At 38.8% G+C, this 27324-nt stretch overlaps 1 protein-coding gene across 1 annotated transcript in view; it reads right to left on the bottom strand.

Annotated features, from left to right (window-relative positions):
- Window positions 1-26792, bottom strand: part of ZNF292 (zinc finger protein 292) — a 58009-nt gene extending 31217 nt beyond the window's left edge. The window contains exon 1 of the mRNA XM_075498320.1: window positions 26604-26792. Coding sequence (XP_075354435.1) covers window positions 26604-26765 — 162 coding nt within the window. The 5' untranslated portion in view covers window positions 26766-26792. The remainder of the gene's footprint in view (window positions 1-26603) is intronic.
- Between the last annotated feature and the right edge of the window lie 532 nt (window positions 26793-27324).

Genomic DNA, 27324 nt, shown 5'->3' with positions numbered 1-27324 from the left:
ATTCTCTGCATGAGCTTGGAATGCCACCTAGCTCAAACAGGGAGTCAGCTTCATAATCTGAGTTAAAGCTAATGCTGTCATCATGAATTACTTTCCTGACTAATTTGAAACAACATATTTCTCCTTTTAGATCAAATATTTAAAAAAACACCCCACAAACAAACAAGTGGTAGCTAACATATCAGACCAAGGCAGTAACAGGTTGCATAAACTGCCATTCAGTTTTAACCAGCTGATTGTCCAAACTTGCTAGAGCTGGCTTGGCCATCGTAAATCTGCCAAATAGCTTCTGCCAGTAAGATAAATTTATATTTAGGAAGTTGATACATGAAGTCATGAATCTGGTTTAATACCAGAAACACTAGGTTTACCCATTAAAGACTTGATGTAAATCCCATTTTGAATGTGTGGCCCATCTACCTTTACTAGCGTCTTCTTCAGAAGTCTGCAAGAAGCTTTGACAAGTGAAGGACATTTCAACGTTGGCTACCAAGCCAGGACAACGTATCCTGAAAGTCTCGAAGTGTGGATTTGAGCAGGAGAGGGAAGAAGAAAGGGGCTGAGGAAGGAGAAGGAAACGGGGAGATGTAACTAAGCAATTGGTCATCTGAGAAGCGTGACTGAAAAATTATCAAGAGGATACTCACCAGGCATTGCAAAGACAGACAGCAACACCTAGAACCTAAAGAAGAAACCAGCTACGCCCGTAGGGAGAGACCAATTCATAAAGCAAGCCATGACAAGTGACCACAGAGACCTGTAACAACCAGATCAGAAGTTCTCAAATTTCATGGGGCAGGAAAGAGAGGCCTTCCAGGTAGTCAACATGCTAAAAAGCCTCCAGCTAGGTAGTATCACCATCTGATCTGCACAAGGGAGGATACTGAAGATCACAGGCCTGTTATGACAGAACCCAGCTGGAAATCTTCCAGATAATTAGGAACTTTACAGAAGTATCATGTAGTCATTAATATCGGAAAATTGGATTGGGAAAGAACTACAAAAGCACTTGCAGAACCTATGAAAACCCAGCCAACACTACTCCAATTCACGTCCAGATTAATAAGGATAAATTGAAGCAAATAAATTTTAATTTTGAAAATATGAGGTTTAGTAGTAGTTAACCAAAACCAAAATAAAAGTAGATATAATCAACACATTGGCAAATTCTCAGAATCCACCACCTCACAAAAAACATTTGGTACCTTGGTGAACTGTTACTACCAATACTGTCCTTTAAAAGCATCGTGTACAGATGCAAACTCACTGTATAAAGCAAGCAGACAAGTTTGCACTATAACATAGTGGCACTAATTTCAGCATTAAATAGTGCTATTTTTATCTCGTATATATAGATCAGCCACTTCCAAGCCTTTACATGAAGTATATTAAGCACTTATGCCCACCACACCCTTCAAAAGTATTCATCAGTATGACAGATTTCCTTGTCTGGATGTCCCCAGACTATGCAGCACTGCCACTGTACAAAGAAAATCAAATTCATTCTGCTTTGCTTAATGAATCATTGTTGTGCTCTGCTTACAACCATAAAAAGAAAGAATTTTACCCCCAGCCCTGGGCCTCATTAAGTTATTTATCTCCCTAGTCAGGACATGCTTGTTAATCAAGCCAAGTACTGTATTCAGAGCACAGCAGCAAAGTTTCATTCCTCTGTGAGACTGAAACGGGCATTTTATTTCAGCAGCAGCTTATGCAGTCAAGAATGCTCAAAAAAACGGAATAATTTCAATTTGTACAATAAAAATCAGTAAGTATTATATCTGTGATTTAAATTGTAGAAAATATTTAGCCAGGGTAATATTCAAACAATACACTTTCTCTTTTTCAATCTTTATTAGAACGCTTACATGAATGTTGCGGTAGCAATGCACCCACCAGAGGATGCTTTTCTACTTTCAAAAATTATACCAAGCAACCTTCCTTGATAAAACTAGCCTTGCAATACCAAAGCTGTGTTAAAAATATGTTTCATACTAAAAGAAGGCATTATTTACTATTAACTGGAGTTTCACGTGTACAGTCCACACCTACATGTTTCTTCAGCTCTTAGGATCAGATTCTTACCCCTGTAGGTTATCAGGCAAGCTTACTTGAATACATTAGAACGTGCCTCGGACTGCCATTGCCATTCCCTGCTAAGCCCAACGGACTAAGAGGCAGGGAAAGTGACAGACAGCGGTCACACAGGCAAGCTGCACCTCTCAAACCACTCCAGTAACGAGCAAAACCTCTACTTCAGTGACGTTCCTCAAGCACATTCACACAGGAGAAGAGTCCAAACAACATGCCTGATACAATCAAGTTACCTGGAGATGAGCCTTTAGGAGCTGTACACAAAGAGTGGCTGCAAGAACACCCTCCATGAAGTCAACTTCCACAGCGGCAGAGGTAGCTAAGTGATGACTGAGCTCCACGCGAACAGCCAGGTTCCGGAGTGACGGCACTTCTCAGTGAGATCACTGCCACTTCATGTTCATGTGGAGCATGCTCCCACAAAGCCAGGGCTCCCCTTCAGTTAGCACAACCCCACTACCCACTCCTCCAGTACCAGTCAATAACCAGCTGATCCAAAAGAGCAGCTGTTTTCACAGGAACCATCAAAGGGTCTTATTCAAGAAAACAGGGCAGGCTTTATTCAAAGGTGGTGAAGGATGGCTACAATTCTGTTAACACCAACAGAAATTTCAAAAGAAAGTGAAGGCTACAGTCAAGAAAGAGGCTAACATAAGAAAATCAGTGAAGCAGGTCTCCCATATCAACCATGCACATGATTTAAGAACCTTTTTCTTGGCTTAAGATTCTCCCCTGTGAAGAAGGCAGGTACGGTCTAATGACCAGAGCCATTCACAGCTTGTATCTTTAGATGGATCATGAGCAAATGAAAATGAATTGGAGATCCTGAGTTCAGTATCATCATATAGAGGAAGATGCAAAGAGATGCTGTATGCCCTAATGAACCTGACACTGTAACTACTTCAGTCAAATCAGGTTCCACTGACTACTCCGGACTGGTTTAGAGTTGGATGCTTAGGATTAAAGGGACTGAAGGGAAGAAGACATATACCATAACTTGATCCAGAACAAAGACATCCTAAAGACAAGATCAGGAGAAAAGAAGCTGACATTGCTTACTAAACTCTGCTAAATGCCTTGGAATGTCAACAACCCCGAAGTATGGACTGCAGCACGGTAGATTAGGCCTATCACGGTAATGTGGTTTAATATGCTATGCCAGGAATAATGTACAGCCATAATGGGTCTGCATGGAGATTGTGAGGGATCATTCAGAACAAGAAACATTTTGAATGGGAGACTACCTGCAAACTGAAGGCATATACATACTCATATACAAAGAGCACCTACATCAAACAGGTATTCAAGAACAGCTTATGCACAATGTCACCAGGCAGCATGCTGCAACCGTGAGTGTGCGGTCAAGGTCTGTTAGATTCCACCCCTGGGTAGAAAGCCCATCTACATGAGGTTTGTTAGTGGAAAATGCCAAGAACTGAATGTCAACAAAGGTTGCCAGTAGTGATGATGGAGGATGTAGCAGTCTGAGCAAAGGAACTAAGGTACTGCAGCAATGACTCTGGAACACTTTGTCTCAACAAATCTCCTAGAAAAAAAAAGACTAGGTGAAGTCTCCTTCACATACCCAAATACTGAACTGGATGGGGCAGGGGCATAACCTCTAGCAACACTTCAAGGATAAAGAAGTTTCTCTGTCTTAAATAAATATAAATGCAATTCACATATGTGCAAATACATACCCAGACTATCATATTAAGACAAATCTCCTTTCAGTTATATTTTTCTTGCTTTGGGACTATGATAATTTTGTTGTTCTCAAACCAAACAATTTTTCTTGTTACCTGAAAAAACAAATTGGACCAATAAGCTATATAACTAAAGCGGATATAAGTAAATTTAAGAAATTAACATAGTTTCAGAGATGGCAGTCTTAAGGTGTGTTATCTGTAAAGTATTTCTGTAACAACTCAAACAGACTTACTTGAGTCTTATGGTTCCTCTGTAAGAAAACTATTCCTTTTCTAAATTCCACATTACCAATTACTCTGAAAAACCAAAGACAACCACATTGGCTAACATACATGGTGAACATTTTTGGCTATCATACCACGTGAGTGAAGTTCAAAACTCAGCTTTGTGGCATCTGAAAATTGTATATAGCAAAATGTACACTCTATGGTGTATAAGAAGTTTAAGTTCAGCAGTATTAGAATAAGACAAACCAAACAGGGAATAATTTATATAATTTGAAAAACTGTATACTTTTTTGGTGGATGGAGGAGATGATTTATTTATTGATAGTGGGGATAAGAAGAATAAAGCATTTACAATAGCATGAGAGAATTTACAATTTATAACTTTTCTCATTGACTCCTATCAAATTTGGTATGTTCTGGAGTTGTGCTACTTAGTATGCACGGGAATTATTGCCAAACTGTTGCATGAATTCAAACAAAACTTCATGCTTCATATTAGAGTAGCTACACCAATGCTCCTCCTTTCTCAGATAAGACTGTTGTGTTTCCCCTCAGTGTGGCAGAAAGTAAGGTAATTTAAATCCCAACAAAAAAAAGAGGCAAGACTCTTCACATTTATTGTGTGTGTAAACCCACAGACACCAGCCACAGAATATGAAGGTTAACACCTATACTCTTAAACAACACAAACCCATCAAATCCTCATATTATCTAAATAGCTAAGCTAAATAATATTACATAATTATAAAAATAGTTATCAAGGAGGGTGTGAAACCCTAAGGTGTTCAGTGACACTTTTTTTTTTTTTTTAAGTTTTGATGTTGTTTTTATTCCCATTCAAACACAGTTAAATACTGAGTGTATCAGTGAAGCATGTAAGCCAAGCTCACAACCTTTCACTTCAAACTGCCTGGAATCAAAACTAATCTGTAATTTTTAAATAAAAAAACCCTGACATTTTTCCACCTCTCAATGTGACCAGCAAGTAGTTCAGTACAGGAATAGCTCTTGCAGGTTTAATAAGTACTAGCACCACAAAAGTTAAAGGAGTTTTGATTATTTACATCACACTGCCAGCAACTGCAAGAACATAAGGTAGACATTAGTTTAAAATGTGACTATTTAGTATTTAATTTGTGATGTCATAACACTTCACACTTGAATAAAAACTTTTGGTTGACCATCTAAATCAAAAGCCACCCCAACTTTTGGTATCCTGATAAATTTCCAACTTCATGTAAAATCTATTATCAGAGCACTTATATTTTATTATAAAACATGCTTTGATTTAAGAATTAGCAGCTTGTGAAAATATTTATTTTGTCACTGTTTGTATTTTCTTGAAGATCTAGACTTGAAATAGAGGCTTATGATTACGTAAAACACAGAATATCTCAGAAAGAGGTATTTATCAAGACAGCGGTATCTGTTAGTAGAACAGAGCTAATTTTGTGCTGAAGATGACATCAACATCCTCCTGTATATGCATGTGCACAAAAATATATGCAAAACCAGGTCCCAATACACTGATCCAGGCCAGAAAATTGACCCTGGAGCCTGATCCACGTGCCTACAGCCCACAGAAGTCTTGGCTTTCATTTAAAAGAAAACCACTTCTAGCTCTTGGATTTTTTTTTCCCATGTTAGATGATATAATGATAGATATTCAACTCTTCACATGGCATACAACCTGCCCTTCCCCACAAAACACCAGTTCTGATCAAGATCCTTGAGGCAGTACTGTGAATTCAATGACTTCATTGCCCCTCTCGTTATGAGGTGTCATCACGGTTTCAAAACAGAAAACCTGAGAAGTATCTGGAAGAAGCAGCACAGTATACAGATCATTTAAATCAGTAATTCTAGTTTCTTGCATAGGCAAACATCCCAAGTCTTTATTGCTCACAATTTCCAACACTCTGGGAAAAAAAATCCCAAAACAAGACCATTGCCAGCTCCCACAACAGACCAAGATACACAGGGTAGAGATGACCCCAACTCACTGCCCTGTCTTTCTGTCTCCTCCAATTTAAGGGTATGGCAACATTGTCATTCTTTTATTGTTCCACATGCAACTCCATGGTGGAAAGAACAGCTTTGCACAAACTGAGAAGGAACAGCTTTCTCAATTTCTCTCTGCAGTGCAAGTTTTTAATATGCTTTAAAGAACAAGGACTGAAAGTGAAGTGAAAAGGATTTTATCCAGTGCTTCCAAGTAAGGAGTTATACCACTCCTATGGGTTGCAGTAGTCCATAATATTGAATTACATCTTCATTGATAAAAAAGTCTAAATCAAACTCCCATAAAGAGTATAGTATTCTCTTTTCTTTTTTCAGCATTACTGACACTTCTGACAGTTTAAAGAAGTTGTGATTCTGTGCTTACTAGTAGCTTCACTTGTACTCTGCACAGCCATTTTCCTAATGTTCGTTCTCTATCATCTTTTAACTAACATTTATGGAGAAAGGGCTATTAAGACCTTGAGAAAATCCAAGACCAGAGCTAATCCTTAATCAGCAAGAAACAAGTTTTAAGTCGTATCAGATCCCCAAACATGTTCAGTGTGTAGACTCAAGTGCTTGTGCCAGCACAAAGCAAAGAAAGCAGAATTATTTTCCTTCAGGAAAATGTTGTCTTAAGACTCTTAAACGACTGCATGAAATCAGTAGGACGACATGAGCAGATTTATCAGATTTCTTCTCTGAACAACACTAATAGTAGCTAACAAGCAGTAACTTCCACGATAATTGCCTTGCGGGACATGTGCACTGCTTCTATGTTCCCTAATTTTATATTCTATATGATAATACCTGTAAAGCATGCAACTCAGATCCACTTTGTTTAATGCACTTTTTGAAATGAGCAACCGGAATGTCCTCTAAAACAGTATGAAAGATAAGAACTGGCCGCAGATATTTCGTAAACATTCAATTCATAATTTATGAACTGAATATGACTAGTAATTAAACTACCAAGAATTTCACCTGTCATAAAGCTAAAATTCTCCCCTTTGCTTTCTTAAGAGTCTTCTGAGTTAATTTTCTAATTCACTTCAATATTCTTCTGTGACCTCAGTGTGTTACTAACCAGCTCAGCTGACGACAACTGACAGCTGCTTGTTCTCTTGCAGAAACTGCACCCTGTCCAGAGCAACTCACTCAGGCATCATTGGCAAAGCAACAAGACTAGATAAAAGCCCCAAAGAATTACTCTCATTGCACTAGACAGGTGCCTTCTCTGATTTTGTACAGTCTGTACCTGCTTTATTTCTCAATTTTCAAATCAATCTTGTACAAATAGTATTACATTCAAACAGTTCTGATAAATTTTCATTATTCTTGATGTAGTGAGACAATACATAAAATTGATCTGTGGTATCTTCTTCCTCCCTAGAAGATTATAACCTAGGGAAGAGAAATTAAAAAGCATGGGAAGAGATATATCCATTATTTTTTTCTGTATTTGATGTCTAAAGTTTGTCTAAGACACTGAGTTTACTAGATTGATATGAGAAAAACCTCAAATTATTCTTGCCAAAGAGTTAGTTCAAAAACATTAACTGCCAAAATCTGTATTTTTCCTTTTCTAAAAAGAACATGAAAAGATGTTTCTTGTCAAAATCCTATGTTACTTTTCAGATACTGGGAAAAGCAGACAATTCTCTTAATTTAGCTTGGAATGCCAGATACACACCTCTCACAGAAGTAAAAGGTCAGTCAGTATCCTGACAAAACAGGGGTTTTTTTATTTGAAGGAATAAAGCACCTTACTGTGGCAATACTATTATCTGATGATAAGACAAGGAGAGTGAGATATTCATACGTGTTCTTTGGAAACAGCTATCTTCCATTATTACCTTGTTATAAACTCAGACCCATTGCCAGACATTGCCTTTTAAAAACATACAAAAAAGTGAAAGGGAGTAGAATTTGTAGTACCATGAACTGTTTGCTCCATGTAAGTACTGCTCAAGTGCTACTCATCATCTGTGTAGTTTTCTTTTTCCATGCAAACTGGGGAAACACAAGGCCGTATATATTTATTTCCTTCAGGTCATGAAATATATTGTCTGTGGTCAGCTAATGAATGGTGCAAAAAGAGAATGGTAACTTTAATAGTCTGACTTTTAAAGGCTCTATGTTACTATCTGCTTGCAATTATTTCAGCTCTCACTTCCTCAAATTTGTTGTGTACTACTCCAGATGAGCAAGAACTACCTTTCAAATATAAACAACTGTATTTTAAAAATGTAATGCACAATAATAAGCTAAGATACTTCCTGCTTGTCAATGTCCAAGTTACTACAGCGCGCAATGATGGGCCTAGTGAATCTGGCAAAGCCAGACACGGCAGCTGTAAGGATATGAAAATGCTTATCATGCCTATTCAGAGAGCCTTCCTATGCTAACTGATTGCTGCTGAATGTGAAGAACACTGACAATGCAGCCATACTGACCTGTGAAGAAAACAGAAAAGAACAAATGATGCCTCCCAACTTTGTATTACCAGCACAATCCTCTGTTTTGTATTACAAAATTGAAATGTAGTCCTGAAAATAAGCTATAAGACTCTTACCAAAACTTCAACTGAAATTAAAATGGAAATGTCAGCCACTCTATCCCACTATCCAGTACCCCATGCATTTCCTCATTCTTGAACTGCCATCTTTCTGCTTTTGACATCTCAAAAGTAATTTTACTGAAGCTCAGACAAGTGAGATTTACTGTATCTCTTATAAAAAATACTTTTTCCCCTTCACAAATCTGTATGTCATTTTGTTCCCTTTTTCATTTATCACCATACCTTGCAGATAATCACTAATTGAACATAAAGATTTAAAAGTCTGACTAGTAGGCCTAGATCATTTCTCTCTGTTGTATTCCTTCTCCAACAAAGGAGCTGTCTACTATTCAGTTACAAAAATAGCCCAATTAGTAAGATTAAAGAGCCCCCCATACAAACTCCAAGGGTCTGTAATCCTAAATCAGTTTTCACTTCCAAAATTAAAACCTATCTGCTTCTCCCTGAAACAGTACCTTCCATGCATATGCTTCACATTGTTGACTTTTTAGGTATGGTAGTCATGAGTCACAACTAATTGCTTATGTTTAACTGTTACTCAAAAGAAAATAGAACAACATTTGAAACTGTTAACTTTCCTTTCCCAGGGGAGTTAAGAGCACCATGAAATATCTGTTAAACTAGTAAAGTTCTTGCAGTATCCATGGTTCTGCAAGAGGTATTGTTTGCACACACAGACACAACTCTATGCTCAAACTTGAAAAGTCTCCACCAGTTAAATCTACACAGCAAATATGCTCATTGAAAGCTCTCGCATTCAGGACCAGTATCTTAAAAGGAGAAATACTGAGGCATCTCAGATGTGCAGCACTCCAAGACAGAAGCATGCAAGGCAACTGTGCACAAGCACAGTTCTTCTAGATACATTCACACTAAGGGTGTGCATACATCCTGATCCTAGGGACACCAAAATATTTTGAGATCTCAGTATAATTCTGGCAGCTAGCCCATCAGATATAGAAGCTTCAAAAAACATTTCATGAATATACAGGTTTATACGGTTGCTTTGAGATACCCAAGATGAACACATTTCTTTAAAAAATAAATACATTGGTGCTTTTTAATACTGATAGATTCACTAGTGAAGTATCTACAGGAGATACATATAAACAAAAAGTATTTCACAGATCAGTGGGTTAGACTATTTCAAACTGCAATACGAAAATAAAGGTATTTTACATAAACCAACTCCTCAGAACAATATGGTGAGAAATAAAACGTCTTCATCAAAGGAGTCAAAAAATGTTGAATGTCCACTGTATAAGACACTGCTTTCCAGGAATAAAGATAACAGGATGAAATGCTCTGTATTCTTTTTAGGATAGGCAAGAAGGAATTTCTTAACTTGCATGCTGAGGTGACAAGCCCCTAAATAGCAACAGAGCATGGGTACTGGAGAGTAATCAAGTGCTACAAATCGCAAGACAGCTTAGTTCATGGCGAAGCCCCTGAATCCTGAGAGATGAAACACGACGAACATGATGACTTGATTAGTATTCTCGATCAAGTAGCTAGGTATACAGTCGTGATGTTGATGATGTCTTCTGACTTAACAATAGGGGAACACAAAGGTTTTTTTTCTTGGAAACACAGCTAATATGCTGATTCTTGGGCTGGAGCTAGACATTCATCTCATTCAAATGAAGTTCATTTTTGAGGGCTGTGTTTTTCAGAGTAAAACTCTGCGAGCCTGAAGCATAATCTCACTGGCTGCTACAACCATTAAAGAACTGAGCATGTGATGAAAACAGCATTGTTCAAATTCCTGGAAAGCTGACAACAGTCTACTTTTAAGGTGCAATTTATGACAGTTTACAAACTAAGATGGACTTTTGGCCTCAACTCTTCTGTGCAACTCTAGCCCTGGGCCAGTACCATTACAGAATCAAATGAAAAGTCAGTCATGGAACTGAACTGGTAGAATAAAAACAAACCTGTAAGTGAACAGATGTCTCCTTTCAAAGTGGAGCATTAGTCCTGGTTTGCAATGCTGAAATCATCCCTGCCCCAAGAACCCACTGTGAATTACAAGATGACTAGGATGATAGTAGGCACAACTGATAAGCAAAAGATGATGCACTGCGTAGTCATGTCCTCAAAGCCCCACAGCATCTAAAAAGGAGTTGGTTCAAGAAGCATTTCCGGATTATCAGAACTTGATTAAGTGAATGCAGCAACATTGCCTGTGATGTCTCTCTTCTGTACCATGAGGAAAATGGACCGACTGGTTGACAATAGCCTTATAACATGTTTTCTTTTTAATGAAATAGTTGGGATACTAAAAATAAATTAGATATCCCAGTTTAGACATCTCTGGAGTCAAGAGGCTTCGGTACCAATGCATCAGTACCAGATGATCTCTTTGTGAAGTCCCACAGAAAAGTTACATCCTAAAGGGGCACCAAAACAATCTTTACAGGTGTTGAAATACCATTATTCTCACCTTCTATGATCTACAGCTCCTAGAGCTGAAGACCACCTTTTTTTTTTTGTGATCTGCTTTCTCTTCTCCTTGTTGTTCAGTGTTTTACCAGAAGATGGAGAACAAGCTTTTCACCACATAAAAACCAGGAGTCTTTTGATAACTGCTGCAACTTTTTTTAAAGTTGTTAGGTTAAGGTTCCCATGAAAGGCACTTTAATTGGAAGAGGCTAGAGGCAGCTAAGGAGCAGGTGGGATGCAACCAGCATTTATGTCTACATTGTACAAGGACAGACTACCCAACTAAGCTGTCAATCGAACAGAATATTCAAGTAAAAACTTGAATAGTTCTTGAACTAGTTCTGCATGTTAAAAAACCCCTTACTAATACAATCCCTAATTTAAACCAAGTCTACCTCAGATCCCCCATGAGACTTCACTATTTAAGGCATTAGAAACAAATACTATGACAGATGATTTTTAAAGCACTAAAAAGAGTAAGCTAAATGTTTACATACAGTGTGAACCCCATCATACCTCCTGCCCATTTTAAAAAGCATGGTGCGGGGGGAGATGAGTATCTATTCCTTTCTCTGTGGCATGACAACCTCTGATCAAGGCATTTCTCCCTATCACCATAATCATAATCCATCTTTATTTCCCTTTCACCTTTGCCTCCAACAAAGAACCTCAAACATAAATAACCTGTTTCCATTTTAGTTTTTTAGTTGGGATGCTCTACAGGCAAACTGATTTTTAGACTAGAACAAAACTTACATAGAAAAGCATGGATATTTCAAATCTCTCCACTACAAGCATCAGACAGAACAGCACCATCTGAAATACTGCTGCCCTCACAGATATGCCAAAATAAAGAACCAGGTCATATCAACATAAGTCAACAAAATCAGTTTCTATTTATTTAGATCTGTGCGCAGAGAGGTCATTTTACAACAAGTCAATGCAGCATTGAACTTCTAATTCATTTCCAAAGCAGTTTAATTAGTAGGTACTAGTTAGTTACTAGTTAACTCACTCAGTATTTGTTTACCAAGGCTTAGCACTGTTATCTTGACTTTGTAGCTAGACAAGTGCTGCGAGAGCTCTTATTAGAATATAACACAAACCAAAATCAAACAGCAAAACTTCAGCAGGTACAGAACATGAGATTGCATTTACAAAACTAAGGATTGCATTTACAAAACTAAGGATGACAATCAACTCTGATTATCTTTTCTAGTGTACAAGTACTATTTAAGTTATGGTTATGATCAAAGAACATCAATACCAATTTTTACTCAATTTTAGTTTTTAAAACCTTTCAAGATTTTAAGTTGTTGATGCGCTATTTTTACTTTGAATGTGCCTTCTGAATTGTTTCACAATGAAGTTGTTAAGCAAAGTGTAGCTCTAGAAAGCCAGGATGCCTTTGGCTGAAGAGTCAGCTGATGTTGCTTTAATTCTAATGGAGATACTGACTTGTGCCCAGATGAGAGGACTGAAGCCAGACTCTTAATTCCATCACTTACTACAAGATTGTATTTAAGCAATTGCTTTCATTCTCAATTTCTGCAAGCATGGTGCAGAGCTATCCAATTTTTTTCCCCATTATTACTCCTCTTCTCCACTGTTAGGCTGCAGTTCCAATCTTCTTCACTGTTTTTTCCTTTTCCTTCAAACAGAAAACTCCAGCTGCTTTTACACTTTACACCCCCATACTAACACCATCAGCTTCTCTATCCTGCAGCTGAAAGCAAAGTCAAGTCAAGTCAAGATTAGTCAGTACTGAATTAGTGAGTTCAAGAAATATGAAGTCAAGACAAACTCATTCAGAGATGAAGTTCAAAACCAAAATTTGAGTTTGCAATTAAGTGCTGGTCAACAAAAAGCTCACAATGACTACAGCATTTCAGTGCAATGCACCACATAAGGACCGGATCCATACAGCAGAAAAGCTGGTGCTGAGAACCCAAGTCCCCAGTGTATCCACCACAGGAGATCTTATTTCGGACTAGCTTTCCGCTGGTTCCATTAACTGGATACCTATTAGTGGCTGAAGCAGACTACCTGCAATCGCTTCTGCAGCACAGCCTGTGGTTTAGTTTCACCCAAAATACATTCAATTTCCGCACTGCAAAGGTGCTCCACAATGTAAAACAAAGTGTGGTAAGAAGGGATGATCAGAAGATCACTTTCAAAGTGAACTTCTTGTCTGACCCAGACTGTTAATGTATAGGCACCCACTATTTTGGTTCACATATATCTTCTATAGATATGTTACATTATCTGAAAACTGTTCTTTCAACCACTCACTTTCTCGTTCATCTACGGAAGAGAGATATTCGGAACAATAAAAGTAGTTTTGTTATAGTGTATGAGCATGTATGTTTTTATACTCTTGTCTCTATTACAGCATTTCTCCTTCCACAGGAAAAAAAAAAAACCACCCTCTGTTCTGTACTCAGAGTGAAGTACCACCTACACAATGGTACTGATTATTATTATTGGTATCTTCAGTACCCAGATACATAGGTGTGCACTCTCTAGTATAGATAACCATTGCTTGTTAAGAACTAATGTGGTTAGGTGTTATCTAAACAAGAAAAATGGTAGCTCAAATACTTTCAAGTACTTGTTTCCTGAACAGTTTTAAAGGTAATCTGCAAAAGTGTTACAAAATTCTACCCATCTAGAAGCCTCATTTTTTTAAAATAAAGATTCTCCTCTATCCTCTTCATTTTTTTATTCAGTCTGAGTTTTCAGAACAACCATGTAAATCTGAAATGTTGTCTATCAAACCAGAACACAAAGAATAAACTGAATTATAACCGCACGATTTTCTTGTGGCAAAACTGCAAAAATACAAAGATACAGATCTAAGTTTTATGCTTAAGCCTCACCAGAAAGGGAAAAGGAGATGCACAGAAACAGCAAGAAATCAAGCCTTATACATACATTTATCTTGCAGTAACTCATGCCTACATTCATACTGAAGGAAAGCTATCCTCCTGGAGATTTTCAGAGGCAACAGTAAGTAAGTTCAGAGCAATACATACACACAGAAGAGGTCATTGTTAAAGAACCGATACTAACTTCTAATTAATTTTGATTTAATAGAAAGAATCAGAATACATTTGAAATCCAGTAAAGGTGATCAACTACCCTGCAATGAATGATTCATTTTCTCAGTTTCTTCAATCCCTACACATTCATACATCCATATAGTAGTTTATACAGTGTGTCTATATATACACTATATACAGTAGTTTATTATGCAAAATAAGTTTCTTGAATATCATTCCATGAAAATTACAAAACATGAAAGCTGAGGAAAGATAGAAAGTTAATAAGAATTATCATTAGCTACTTTTTGACTGTTGCCTAAAAAGATTGTCCCCAAATAACCATATCTACTTAGGTCTCCTTCACGGAAGTTTTATTTTTATTTCTTTTTTAATAAATCTCACCGCAGCTCTAGCTACCATGAATGTGTAATAACTAAACAGATTGACACTTCTGAAAATGCAAGAGTACATTGATTATTTGAACTCCCCCCTCCTTTCCCTACATTTATTCACACTACCTAAGGATTTAATGACTTTGATGGATCTTTACAACTACTTGACTGTAACTCACACTCTCATAGTTGCACATCTCTGGTAAAGAGAGTTAAGACTAATGGCAGGAAGAATCCATGTAATGATGATTGACAGCATAAAGAAACTCACCCTTAAGATTAACTTTTTGAAGATTTTTAAACTATTGTTACAATTCAATTTGTAAGGACATTAGCGCCCTGAGTCTTCAGCACACAAGCATAAAAAGTTATCCATGCCTCTTATTCAACTATTTCTACTTCACTAGGCAGATAAAGTAACAACAACAAAAAAATCTAGGTTTGTCTTCTAATGCATGCAACTTTGAATAGCAGGGAAGTACCACTGCCCCCAATTTACAGATACAAAACCAAGACAGATAAGTATGCTGTCAAAAACATTTACATTTACATTTCTAAAGGAGAGTCTACATTGAGGAATGTCTGAAAAAAAGCACTTCAGCAGATACAGAAGCAGAAACAGAAGAAAAGCTTGTGGTGCCCTGCTACAACTCTCAGAGTACTAATTGTGTCATCTACAGTCACCAAGAAAACATCACCAAAAACACAGCAAGGAAGAGAGACAACTGACTCTGGAAAGTTAATTACCAAACATAGAACCTTCTGTTAAGTGATACAGGGATGTTTTTCTCCCCAAATGTAAGTCAAAAGGCGAAAGCAATTTGTATGTTTTTCATCTGGGCATGCTGAACATACTGCATGAGCTCAGATTACTAATTATTAAATTAAAAGAGGCAAAACAAAAGAGAAATTACCTTGGTGCTATTCCTCCCATTATTCTTTAGTCACTATTTTCCTTAAGATTCAAAACCCAGCTAGTTTTAGAAAAAGAACCAGAAAAACCTAGAAAATCAATGGACAGTCTCCCCTTACATACATAAACTGTTTGAAAACAAGTAAATTATTTAAAATACCAGGAAATAACTTCATTAAGCCTCATACTTTGCCATATACAGTAGTAGAAATTATCCTTTTTTAGGCTTGCCTTTAATCTTTCAACATTTTGCATTCACTGTGCTCTTTCTGATCTTGTCACTAGCATCTGATTTCTCTTGCATCCTTACATAAGTAGTGAAATTGTCATCCCAACCTTCATATTTTAGTCTGTTTAGTTAAAAACAATATTCAGCAGTTGACTATTAAACAGGCATTTCAGGAATGTGGTGGGATGTTCATTACCGTAAACTTTTATCCACTGCCAGGAAATCTAAATTACCTATTCTTTTAATTATCAGACAGGCATATGGGCAGATTAAAAATAGGAAGATAGCCAGAAATAACTGTGTCTAATCTAAAAATACGTGCATTTCCTGCAATATAGGTGACTTGAACCTGCTCTCTCAGTCAAGTGAAATGAGACATTACAAATATTTCTGTAGTTCATCTGCGTTACATTTTTGTATTAGCCGAATGCAACTTCTCCCACTGCTACTCCAAACCTAATTCTGATGAGAACTTAATTGATAATCTTCTTCCTCAGTAGAAAGGTTACTTAATTGCCATTTTAAGCTTGTCTATTCAGCACAGTCAAATTGGCATCCCAAAGGATGCTTCCATCTGATCTACATTTCCTGTCAAAGAACAAGGCAACATCTACCTGATTCACACAGTGCCTAACAACCAGCTGTGTCCTTATACCAGTGTCAAGTACTGCCACTGTGTCCATGTGTGAGGAAGGAGAGGAGCCAAGATTATACTTTCTCCTGAATATGTTATCAACCCTGAGCAGAACTCAAAGCTCCTGCCATCACACTGATGTGGTTCATGAAGTCTGGCTGGGCATCCAAAAGCAGGGTTCAATTGCCATGCCAGTTTCAACTAGAACATTATGCAAATTCCAGGTCTGTAGAATTGGGATATTTAAGTTTTACCATCTTCTCTATTATGGATTCGTAATCAGAAGTTACTTTTTATCCCAGCTATTGTCTTTGTAAGAGCTACCCTCCAATGATTAAAGTAAAAATGAAGTTCAGATTATGTCTTTTGTGATTCTGAACATTTCACCTCTTCTTGTCCTCATCCTTGTGTTCATTCTGTTATAAAACAGTGTATTATCACAAGCTTCTGAGACAAGTAGGAATCGCAAGACTAAGGAACTCCTTACTCGTAATTTGATTGAATGCCTGATCACTGAATTAATCAAAACAGTATTCAGTGTATAAGATACATAAATATCAAACAGGATTTATCTATTCACCAGAATCAATTCTCTCCATCATTTTGAATAACAGAAGACAAAAGGAGTCCTACCAAATTCTGTTCTTTATGATATGCAGAAGACCGAGAAAGCAACACCATACTCGCTCTCAGCTCAAATTAAAACCCTTAAGATAACTGCTATAACCCAAAAGACAACAGAGTTACAAAATAAAGACTGGTCTTTAGCCTAAAGAATTTTACTGCAGGGAGTTAAGTTTCTCAAAGCAACAAATGCATCTGTCCAGGAGTCAGGAGAGAATGAACACTAGGAGTCAGTATCTGAAGCTGGATGGAGCTTTGGCAGAAGTCATTCACGTTACATGAGTCCCTATAAGGACAAAGAATTGTGTGACTAGCTCAGAATAATTAACAAAACAATCAAGTGATAACTACATTAGTTAGCACAGGATTTTCCTGATTCTCTGATGAAAGATTAATTTACTTCAGCTTCATACAGCGAATCATGAAGCCAGAATATTACATACCAGAAGACTGTACAACCGTTACAGAAGAGAAGATGGAGAAGAAATTTGATCAAACTATTCTTACCAAAAACTACAGGCACATGTTTTTGCAAGTTTAGTCCAATTTCCTACTAGATCAGGCCTATTTTCACAGAATAATTTCATAAAGCTCCACTGCCTTTTTGATGTTACATATACCTTCCTTCTGAATGTCTTTGTTCTGCCAAGTACTAGATGTTATTAGATTAACTCTTCCCAAATGAAAGCAGTGCAGTTTACCCTTAGAGATGAAAGATCCCAGAAATAATACCATGGAGTTCTCTTTAATGCATATTTGGAAAGACAAATAGAAAAAAAATATTCCACACCTCAAAAAAAACACCTGCACATTTCTTAAAACGCGAGACAAAGTTCTTAACATATGCAAAAGCACAAATAATAAAATAAAATGGGGAATACTATTTCAAAAGATAGTTTCAAGTCCTATTGTTTACCTGTTATTTAAACTTAAATTTGCAACTTGTACATCATCATTTTAGAGAAGCTGATGGCATAAGAATGTCATGTTAGTTTCCCTCATGAAAACTAAAGAATTATACACACTGGACTACAACTGCTCAAGAATTTATATGGAGGCCTTTAAAAACAACACTAACAAAAAATTTTTGATAGATATAAATCACTGCCAGGAGCACTATTTCTTGAAGATATGCTCCATACATATCACAATGTTACAATGGAAGCAAAGACTCCCTAGAAGAGCACTTTTTTTTTTGATGCCTTCCCTCATGATCAATGGTTTGAGGTATCCATTCTCTAACAAAATGTAGAAAACAGACTGAACATTCAAATAGATATGTAATTTCCTTATCAAGAAACTGAGACATACTGTGGATATTTTGATAAAATGAGATGCCTTACTGAACATTAATATTAACAAATGTATATATTCCTTGTACAGTCCTGCACAATAAGGAAGATATTTTCCATAGTCAATATTTCATGTTTTTTAGACAGTGAATCTTCGACAATCGTAGTTTTAGAAAGCGACCTAGACATTATTGATATATATTGTTCAAAAGTGGGGAAAAAAGTTTGGATTTGTGGGAAAAGGAAAAGGCAGGAATATATATGCCAGTACAGAAAGTACCTAACATGTTTAGTTATGCTAGCATAGATGTGCAGCTATTGTTTACAGCCAACCACTATGAGTAAATTGAAGTCTACAGTAAACTCTTCAGATTTTTTTTTTAATGGCTGAAGGACTGTGTAAAGCACAATGCCTCACAGTCTTTCAATGGGCAATAAGAATCAAGGATATTATGGAGGAAAACTAACTGTAACCACACTTCATACCCTGCAAGTATTAACTTTTGGCTAAAAGTATTAGAGAAATGGTAGTTTGCTGATAGGAGGGGTTTTCTCAATAACTTTAGTAAAAGCATAAAGTAACTTTAACCCAGCAAAAATTGTGCATCAGGGTAACTATGAAACTAAGTATTTATTTGCTGAACTAAAAGCTTTTTTCTTTCCCACAGTAACTAACGGGAATGCTTGATTTAGTATCATATGCAGCACCTTACAGAGAAAGGTGAGCTTTTGTAAAGATTCTGAAGTTTTGTTCATTTTAATCCCTCCATCTACATTTTGTCATCTTCTTAACTACCTTAATTTGTTATGATTTGAGAACCATCGCCCTTCTCCAGACTATTTGTACTTGGAAGGATAAATAGTATGTTTTATAGGAAAAGCACTTAAATCCTAAGTCTTACATAGGTTGTCACCTTCTTACTGAATTCTTACTAGATTGTTACCTTCCCTGCAGGTAAGTACTTCAAAACTACATAGATTCCAAGGATATAGTAACAAAGTGAAAAGGAAAGGGAGGGAAAAAGGGAAAAATTTTAAATCAAGGACTGCAAAAACTCTGTTCACAAAAGTGAAAACTGGAGAAAGACTGAAAATAGAAGACTTGAAAGACAAGAAAGACTTGAAAATCTAAGGGGTGCTTCCAACAGAAAAAGAATATGCTACTTTCCATGTCTGCATAGGATAGGATACATCACAGTAGTCTTAAATTGCAACAAGAGATTAGAGACCAAGTTAGACTGTAATGGGGAAAAAAAAAGCCAAACAAAACAAATGTTTGACGGCAAAGATAACTGAACTAAAATGTATTATTCAGGGAGTTTTCTTGGAATGTTTCTTACTGGAAATTTTTGAGAACAGGTTAAACAAGCATTTGTAGCTATAGCTTACCAATAATTAATCCTGCTTTGGAATCATGGTCTAGCTGACTGAGATATCTTCCAGATACATGTTCCATATCGGGAAAATACTGCCAAAACCAGATAGCTCAAAAGGGAAGTTTTCAAAACTAAAACACAACGTTGTTATGACTGTTCTTTCCTAACCATCTACCTATATTTAAGGAGTTTTTAAACATAGAAGAAACAATTTATTCAAAAATCAAGAATACAAATGATTCCTTTTACATTTATGGTGATTTACAAAAATGAAAAGACTTAATATGTATTACAGCAGATGAAAACTGTCACCAAAATGAGTTTAAGGTTCCCTTCATCTGCCCAACAATAATATTAAAATGCTGTTATTAAAGATTTGACTTTTTTCATAAGCAGATTATAAAGAAAACACACATCTAAACCTAACTGCACCAGTTCTGGTTGTCCAAGTAACCTAATATGTAACTGGGAAACAATTCAAATAAACTACAGAAAGCTACATTTTACAAGATCATTACACTTGGTAAGACATGAGCTAAACACACACTGAACTAAACTTGCTGCCTGAACATGTTAGCTATCTCAAAAAAAAAAAAAAATCCATGTATATCACATCTTGGTACTTTTCATGCTCAAATATATTTGACTGAAATTATCATGACAAAAAAAAAAAGGACTGACAGCATGGGAGAAAGCTTAGACATGAGGATGATTAGAAAAGCAAATCAATGAGATTCTAATTTTCAGAGATACACAAGTAGAAAAAATTTAACTATTTCAGTCACATCCACTTACTTTGATACAGGAAAATTTGTATTAATAAAAACTTACAGTACAGAGCTCAGAAGTTCTAATGAAGACCAGCTCCAATCTGGCATGATGCTGAGGCTTGATGCCATTACTGAGGACAAGGACTAGAACAATTACACTCATTGGTTAGACTTACCCTAAACAGTGAGGGTGTTTTTTTTCTAAACGCATACTCATTATATCCAGACATGCACACACACTGTATTTATTTGAAAGCAAGACAACTTCCCTGACTCCCTGTAGTTTAAGTTAGAAAATCAGGGGGGTCATTTTCGCACCCCCACCATGTCAATAAGATAATATGACTGTTTGACACGGCAGGTCTTATAGTAATGAAGGAGCACAAAAATGCCTGAGGCAGCTTAAAGTTTGCATGAGATGACACAGTGATGACAGTTGTTTTTCCTCGTGCACTTGGGAATCTGTGTGGTGTACTATAGTTTAATGGATTCCTTGTGATTTCTGGCAGCTGTACATCTCTCCCTGAATAGCAGATCATCTGGAGGTCACAGGTACAAAAGCAAAATGGAAAAGTATTAGAAGATATGATGGAAATCTTACACACATGGTAACGTATACAGAAAAAACTACCAACTGTGAGAGCAGGAAGAAACACAGTGTGGTAGAGGCAAATGTGCAAAGATGAAAACACCAGAACAGAAGCATTTAAGGTTAGGCTCAGTGTCGAAATCACTCACTGGACTCAAAAGAAAACACTTTTTACTTAAAGAAGTTGTAGAATTTGTGCGTACTTAAAAGAAGAGACAGAGACCTGGTTACACAGGAAATCATTAAACTGAAAGCTCAAAAAATAGCAACCTTACCAACATTCACATTCCAGCAGTTTGTGACTATATTATGTAAAGATCACTATTAGCTGTTGAGCCAAACAAAATCAAGGGTGGATGTCTACCTACACACTCAATGAAGAGTTCAATGAATGTTGTCTGGAGTAAGACACCAGGTGTGATATTAAGAAAAAGATGAAATGTCTTCTACTTGTATTAAAAGGGCACCTGACATTTTGCTGATGGTATTTTTCACTGTCAGTGAACACCAATCTTACAGTCACATCAGGAGGAAGGACATCACAACGGCAGGTGCTTAATGAAATAGCAAATAAGCCTTTCAAAGACTGTTGAGGTCTTTACATACAGAAAGACTCCTGGCAAGGGATCATACTCTAATTCCTACAGGAAAAAATGAAGAAGCCTACTGAAACACTTATTTGTCATTGGATTAAGACAGACTGGGTTTGGATAAACCCAGAAGTTGTAGCTAACAGGTTTAAGAAAGACTTTATTTCAAATTCTATGGACAGAACTGAACATTATTTCTGTCATCTTGAGTCTGAAGAGGAAGCTGAGAATACAGAAACCAAAAGGGAGAAGATGACAACAGTGAAGAGGGTGACAGCACCAGAAAGTTGTGAAGTCTGTGAGGTGTAAAAACTGAAAGACAATTGTAGTAAGGTATAAGAGAAGAAAACAGGACTAAACTCCAACAGCAACAAATCATTAGTGAAAACTTTGTAACTTTATTGTATATTGATTACAGGTATGTAATTAAAAAAGCTTTTTATGTAGAGCTATCTTTGTTTGCTTTTAGGAGTGACACCTTATATTTGGATTACTACAGTATATATTCCCCAACATTACCAAGATCTACTCTTAGCATGTCAGCACACAAAAAAAGGTACTACCTGAAGGTATTAAGGTAGGACCAATATGCACATTCCCCAACTAATACTTCACTAGTACCTCAACACACAATAAACATCAGTTTAAAACAGTAGGAACAAACTCTATGCAGTCACATCAGTTAAAACCAAGCTTCTTTAAAAGAAGTTTTGGTTTGGTTTTTTTGTTTTGTTTTGTTTTTTTAAGTAGCTAAAAACCTTTGCGCCCCCCCCCCCCCCCCCCCCCATTTTTCCATCAGCATTACACTTTTGCTGCTAGTGCTAAGAAGATCCTAGGTTAATATTGAGTAAACTGTCTACACTAGAAGGCTATTAATGTGTCTACTGATGGCTAAGCACACTTGTTAAAATATTTTAAGACAGGATTTTCTCATAACAGGCAGACATGACAAGACAACCAACACATGAGACAAAAAGTACAGGCAAAGTTGTTGAGGAAGGATAGCACAACAGTCCAAATATTTTGGACTCACTATATGTTGACAACTTGTACATTAGTACAACAAACCTGACCACCTTACAGTTTTGGAGAAAAGAAAAAACCTCAGAAGCAGATTCAGAAGAGAGATGAAAAGTCAAAAACAACAATGGAGGGAAGACCAATAAGCTCAAAGATGAAACATGTCAGCTACAGAAAAATAGTCAGGATAAGTAGAGGTACCACAAAGATTTCACAGCTAACTAGCTACAAAAGAAAATTTGTTACCAGCCTGCAATTTGGTATTTAAGAAAATAAAGGTTAGATTGGTTAATGACCAACTGGAAGGGAACACAGCCCATAGTGAAGAGCTCCAATATACCCATCAGCATCACATTCACCTAGCTCTCTCAGGGAAAAAACCCAAATGTTTTGGTCTCTTCTAACTGAACACAGTGAACGATCACCTTTAAGAGCAAAGTTTGAAAAGAATCTAATCAGCCACCACACAGTGACAAGAACAGCAGTCTTTCTTTGGACCATGCTGAATTCTTGCAAAATTCACACTTTCAATTTTTAGTCACTACAGCTGAAGATACTTGTTTTGTCTGCCCCAGTCTGCACACATATTGTTTGTGACAACATAACCGTTTGTCACAGATTTGCTAATTACCAAATTGCAACAGAAGAGCATGAATCACAATTAAAAAGTAATCTTACATATATCCGTACGGATGTGAATTTCACTTGATAACAATTAAAAATAATGCTCTCTATTGCATGCTGACAATGGTGAACACAACTACATTCACACAGATATGGTACAGGATTAAGGTCCAGTCTACAATCCCCTTAAAATTTAAGAATAATTGCATAATTTCACAGTGCAATCAGCAGCAAAACACAAAAATATTTATAGCTAATGAAATGCTGCATATAAAATGCATCAAAGTAAACTTTATTCTTACAAGAGAAGAAAACCGTTCTATAATACTATCTTCTGTCAAGGTACAAGGGATCTTGTTTTTCTGTGTTTGTAACACTTGTACCACACTGTTGGATTATAAACATTGAAACAGTCCAAATTGAGATTTTTCAAAACCAGATAAGGGATTTGACCATACAACTCCCACTTCATTTAATTAGAGTAGAATACTTAAATCCCTTATTTGCCTTTGAACCAAAGGATCTTTCAATGCTCTACTGCACATTCTTTAGCTTCCTTGGGTATGAAAATACACTTATTTCTCAAACATTATGGTACTCACTTCATTAAAAAAAAAAAAATTTAAAAAGTTGATTTATGGCAACAAGCTATGTGGTTGCTGGGCTCCAGAGTCACTACCTGGCAAAATAAAATAAGGACACAAGACTTTTCAAGTTCTGTGTAGTTATTTCATGCCAAGAAACTAAGCACGGGGGGAAAAAAAAAAAGCAGGTGAAATCATACTGAGATAAAACACTAAAATACTTCTTCAGCGCTGCACTTCCAGACTTAAATATAAATAAGACTCTAAGTTTTGTATATATGACCAGTCAAATTATTCTTTCATGCATATATATTCAAAGACTTTATGCTAGAAATCATGGCAGATGCCTTTAAACTTATTTAAAAGAGATTTCTGAGATGGCTTTTACTATTACATGACTTTTCTATAACCTCTGTCATGTGGTGCAAGCTAAGTAGCTAAGCCTACTATTTGAATCATAAACGCTATTTTGTGTTAGCCCCAATAAAGGATTAAAATTGTAGAAGAGGCTGAATAAGTATTTTGGCACCACCAGCACAGGTGAACAGATTCAAAAAATCTCTGTTGAACCAATATAAAAAATATCCGCCCAACAACAACACTATTTAATACATTAAGCATCTGTTTAGACCTCGGTTTAAAATTTGAAAAGCAGGATCTTTCAATACTGAATGCCATGTGTCAACTCTCAGTGTTACACATCAGCCTTCAGCCTGCAAAAACAGATACAGCCTTCCTATAAATCTTGGTGTAGAAGGGACAGTAATTCATTTCAAAACAGCATGGATTTTTATCTAAGTCAGTTTCTACACAACTGTTTTGTCCAGTGATACTTGTTTTTAAAAGGTGTACGTTTAAGAAAATTAGTAAACTTGGGCCTTGCAATGGATTTTTGCAACAGCCATTAAAATAATAAGAATATTATTTTTTGTTAAACTTTAAATCAATCGGTCAATTACTGAAGTCACTCACTAAGCACACACAACCATAATTTCTGTGATAATTCTGCTTTACACACCAGTAATCTACTCTGTACCTGTCAAGGATGGTGTCTTCGTTCCCACCTACCCAAGTACTTCAGTTCAATGAAAAGCTCATTCACAAGTTAGAGGTCGAGCCAGAGCCACGAAAGCCAGATTTCCACCTCCCAGTGTGTGAATTTAAGAAAGTAGGCAGAAAGATTAAATAGACTGAGAACGCAGTGATCTGAACCAACATAAACCACTCTTGTTTCTGTGCATCTACACGAACATTCTACCCAAATACAATATGATCAATTTTGACTGGAGAAAAAGAACCTGAAATACGACTCCCGTACACATGAAATAAAATACGAGAAAGGAATATGCTTAAAATATTTAGCAGCGAATCTCCCTGGTTAGCAAGAAGTAGAGCCCAGTTTAATCCAGAAGTGACAAAGGTGTAAATTACCATGCTACAATGGCTAGCACCAAGAATCAACTCTTTAAGAAAACAGATACAAAATCACAAAGAAAACACCATTCAAACCGACCGCGTGAATTCACTCTTATCCGTTCCACCTTTTAATAATTTGCCTACAATCCATGAATGGGTGACAGTAATGTGTAAACAAGTATTATCACTTTTATCAGATAGACTATTAAACCCATAGTAAAGCCACAGAAGTAGCGGTTTCTGTGAATTTCTGTGGCCTAAAATATTTAAGAACTTGTTTTATGCATTGTGTCATACCCAATGCTAGCTGAGAAAGGACATCTGAGAGAAATCAGGGCAACGTATAGACGCATACGTGACTAAAATGGAGTGGTTTGTTTTAACTGTAGAGCTAGCACCACAAAGTTTGTTTAGAAAGGGATACTCAGCAGGGTCACTAGTTCAGAAGAAACACCTGCAAACACCCCTGCTTCAGGACCAGCCCAAGCCCTCGGGAAGCAGGCCTTTTCCCGACGGCAGTCACAGCCAGAATAATGACACACAATGGTGCTTCAAACAGTGACACTGCTCAGGAGCCCTCTCCTGAGGTGGGGTTGCGCTCCCTTGACAGGGCGAGAAAACGGCGAGCAGCACCGCAGACCTGCCACCCATCACTAGCGACTTAGTTTAGTCCACCGCCACTTCACCGCCTTCTCTTTCCCAGGGTGGCGAAAACTCCACTATCCCCCTAGGGTATGAGATAGGGAAGGGAGAGGGGAAGGGAGATAGGGAAGGGGGAGGAGGAGCGGGGTACTCGGGCATAGAGCAGGAGCCCCGTGCAGAGGGGACCCGGGACGGGCTTTCAGCTCCTCGCCGGCCCCTCGGCGGAGAAGCGGAGCCCCCATCTCCGGACTGCCGCCTCCCTCCCTTCGCCCCGCGCTTCGCCTCCAGGGGAGGAGGGGTGCCGAAGAGAAGGGGACGAGGAGGGGGGGCCCTCGGTCCGCCACCGCCAGGAACAAAGGGCCCTTCGATAAGCCGAGCCGCAGAGCACAACAAAGGGGCCTAGAGACCGCGAGAACCGGGGCGGCCGCCGGGGAGGGGGGGAGGAGAGGCGGGGGAAGGGGATTACAGGCCCGGCCGGAGCGGCTCCCGGCGCAGGGGGGCGGGTCGCCTCATCTCAGCCCACAATGAGCGGCGGCGGCGGCGTCAATCGCCCCGCAGCGCCCGGCCCGGCCCGGCCCGGAGCACTAACTCCCAGCGCCCCCTCCCCCGCCCGGGCCAACCGCCGCACCGGGCCGTTGGCTGCGGCTCCCCCCCGGCGTCCCGGCGGGGGCGGCGCTGCTCCCGCCCGCCCCCCGCGCTCCCTCTCAGCCGGGCACACGCACACACAGAGCCGGCGGGGGAGGGGAGAGCGCGGGCGGGGGCAGGGAAGGGAAGGAAGGGAAGGAAGGGAAGGCAAGAGGCGGCCTGACCTGGCAGAGCTGCTTGCAGTACTCGGTAGCCGCTTGCACCGCCGGCTCGGGGCTCTCCCGCAGCCCCGTCTCTAGCTCCACCAGCCGCTCCCGCAGGCGCCGCAGCTCCAGGAGGTCGCCACCTAGGCTACCGCTCTCCTGCTCGGCCTCCTCGTCCGCCATCTTCGCACCCCGCTCCGTCGCGTACGCAGCCCCCCCCTCCCTGCCTCGGCCTCCCGGCCCCCCCCGCTCCGTTTCCAGGTCACGTGATTACACAATGCCACGTTCCGGGGAGGGGTCACGTGCGGGAGAAGACGGGGGAGAGCGCGCGCGCGCGCGCGCGCTCTCCGTCCCCCGCGGCGCAGGACTGGGCCGGGGAGGGGCGAGAGCGAGAAGGGGGCGCGCCTCCGCGCGTCACGTGACGCGATGCCACGCGCCCGGCGGCCGCGCGGCCACGTGACGGCCCTCCCCGCCCTCCCGCCGACGGGTTTTGGCGGCAAATGGCGGCAAATGGCGGTGGCCTGGGCTTGCGGGGCGGCCCTGCCTCCCGGGGCTGCCGCGGAAGGGCCTCGCTGGGGCGGGCCTCGCCGCTCGCCCTCGAGCTCCAAAGGTGGCGACAGTTTACGCGTGGCCTGGTTGTCCCAGAGCTGCACCCCCCTCGCCGGCCGTCGTTGCGTGGAGCGAGGCTGCGGCTCTCCCCAGGGGCCTCAATGGGTTATTTCCTCGCCGCTTCTGCCTGAGA

The sequence above is a fragment of the Mycteria americana genome, chromosome 3, assembly GCF_035582795.1.
Source record: "Mycteria americana isolate JAX WOST 10 ecotype Jacksonville Zoo and Gardens chromosome 3, USCA_MyAme_1.0, whole genome shotgun sequence".
Classification (NCBI taxonomy): domain Eukaryota; kingdom Metazoa; phylum Chordata; class Aves; order Ciconiiformes; family Ciconiidae; genus Mycteria; species Mycteria americana.
This window is presented reverse-complemented; position numbering and strand designations above follow the sequence as displayed.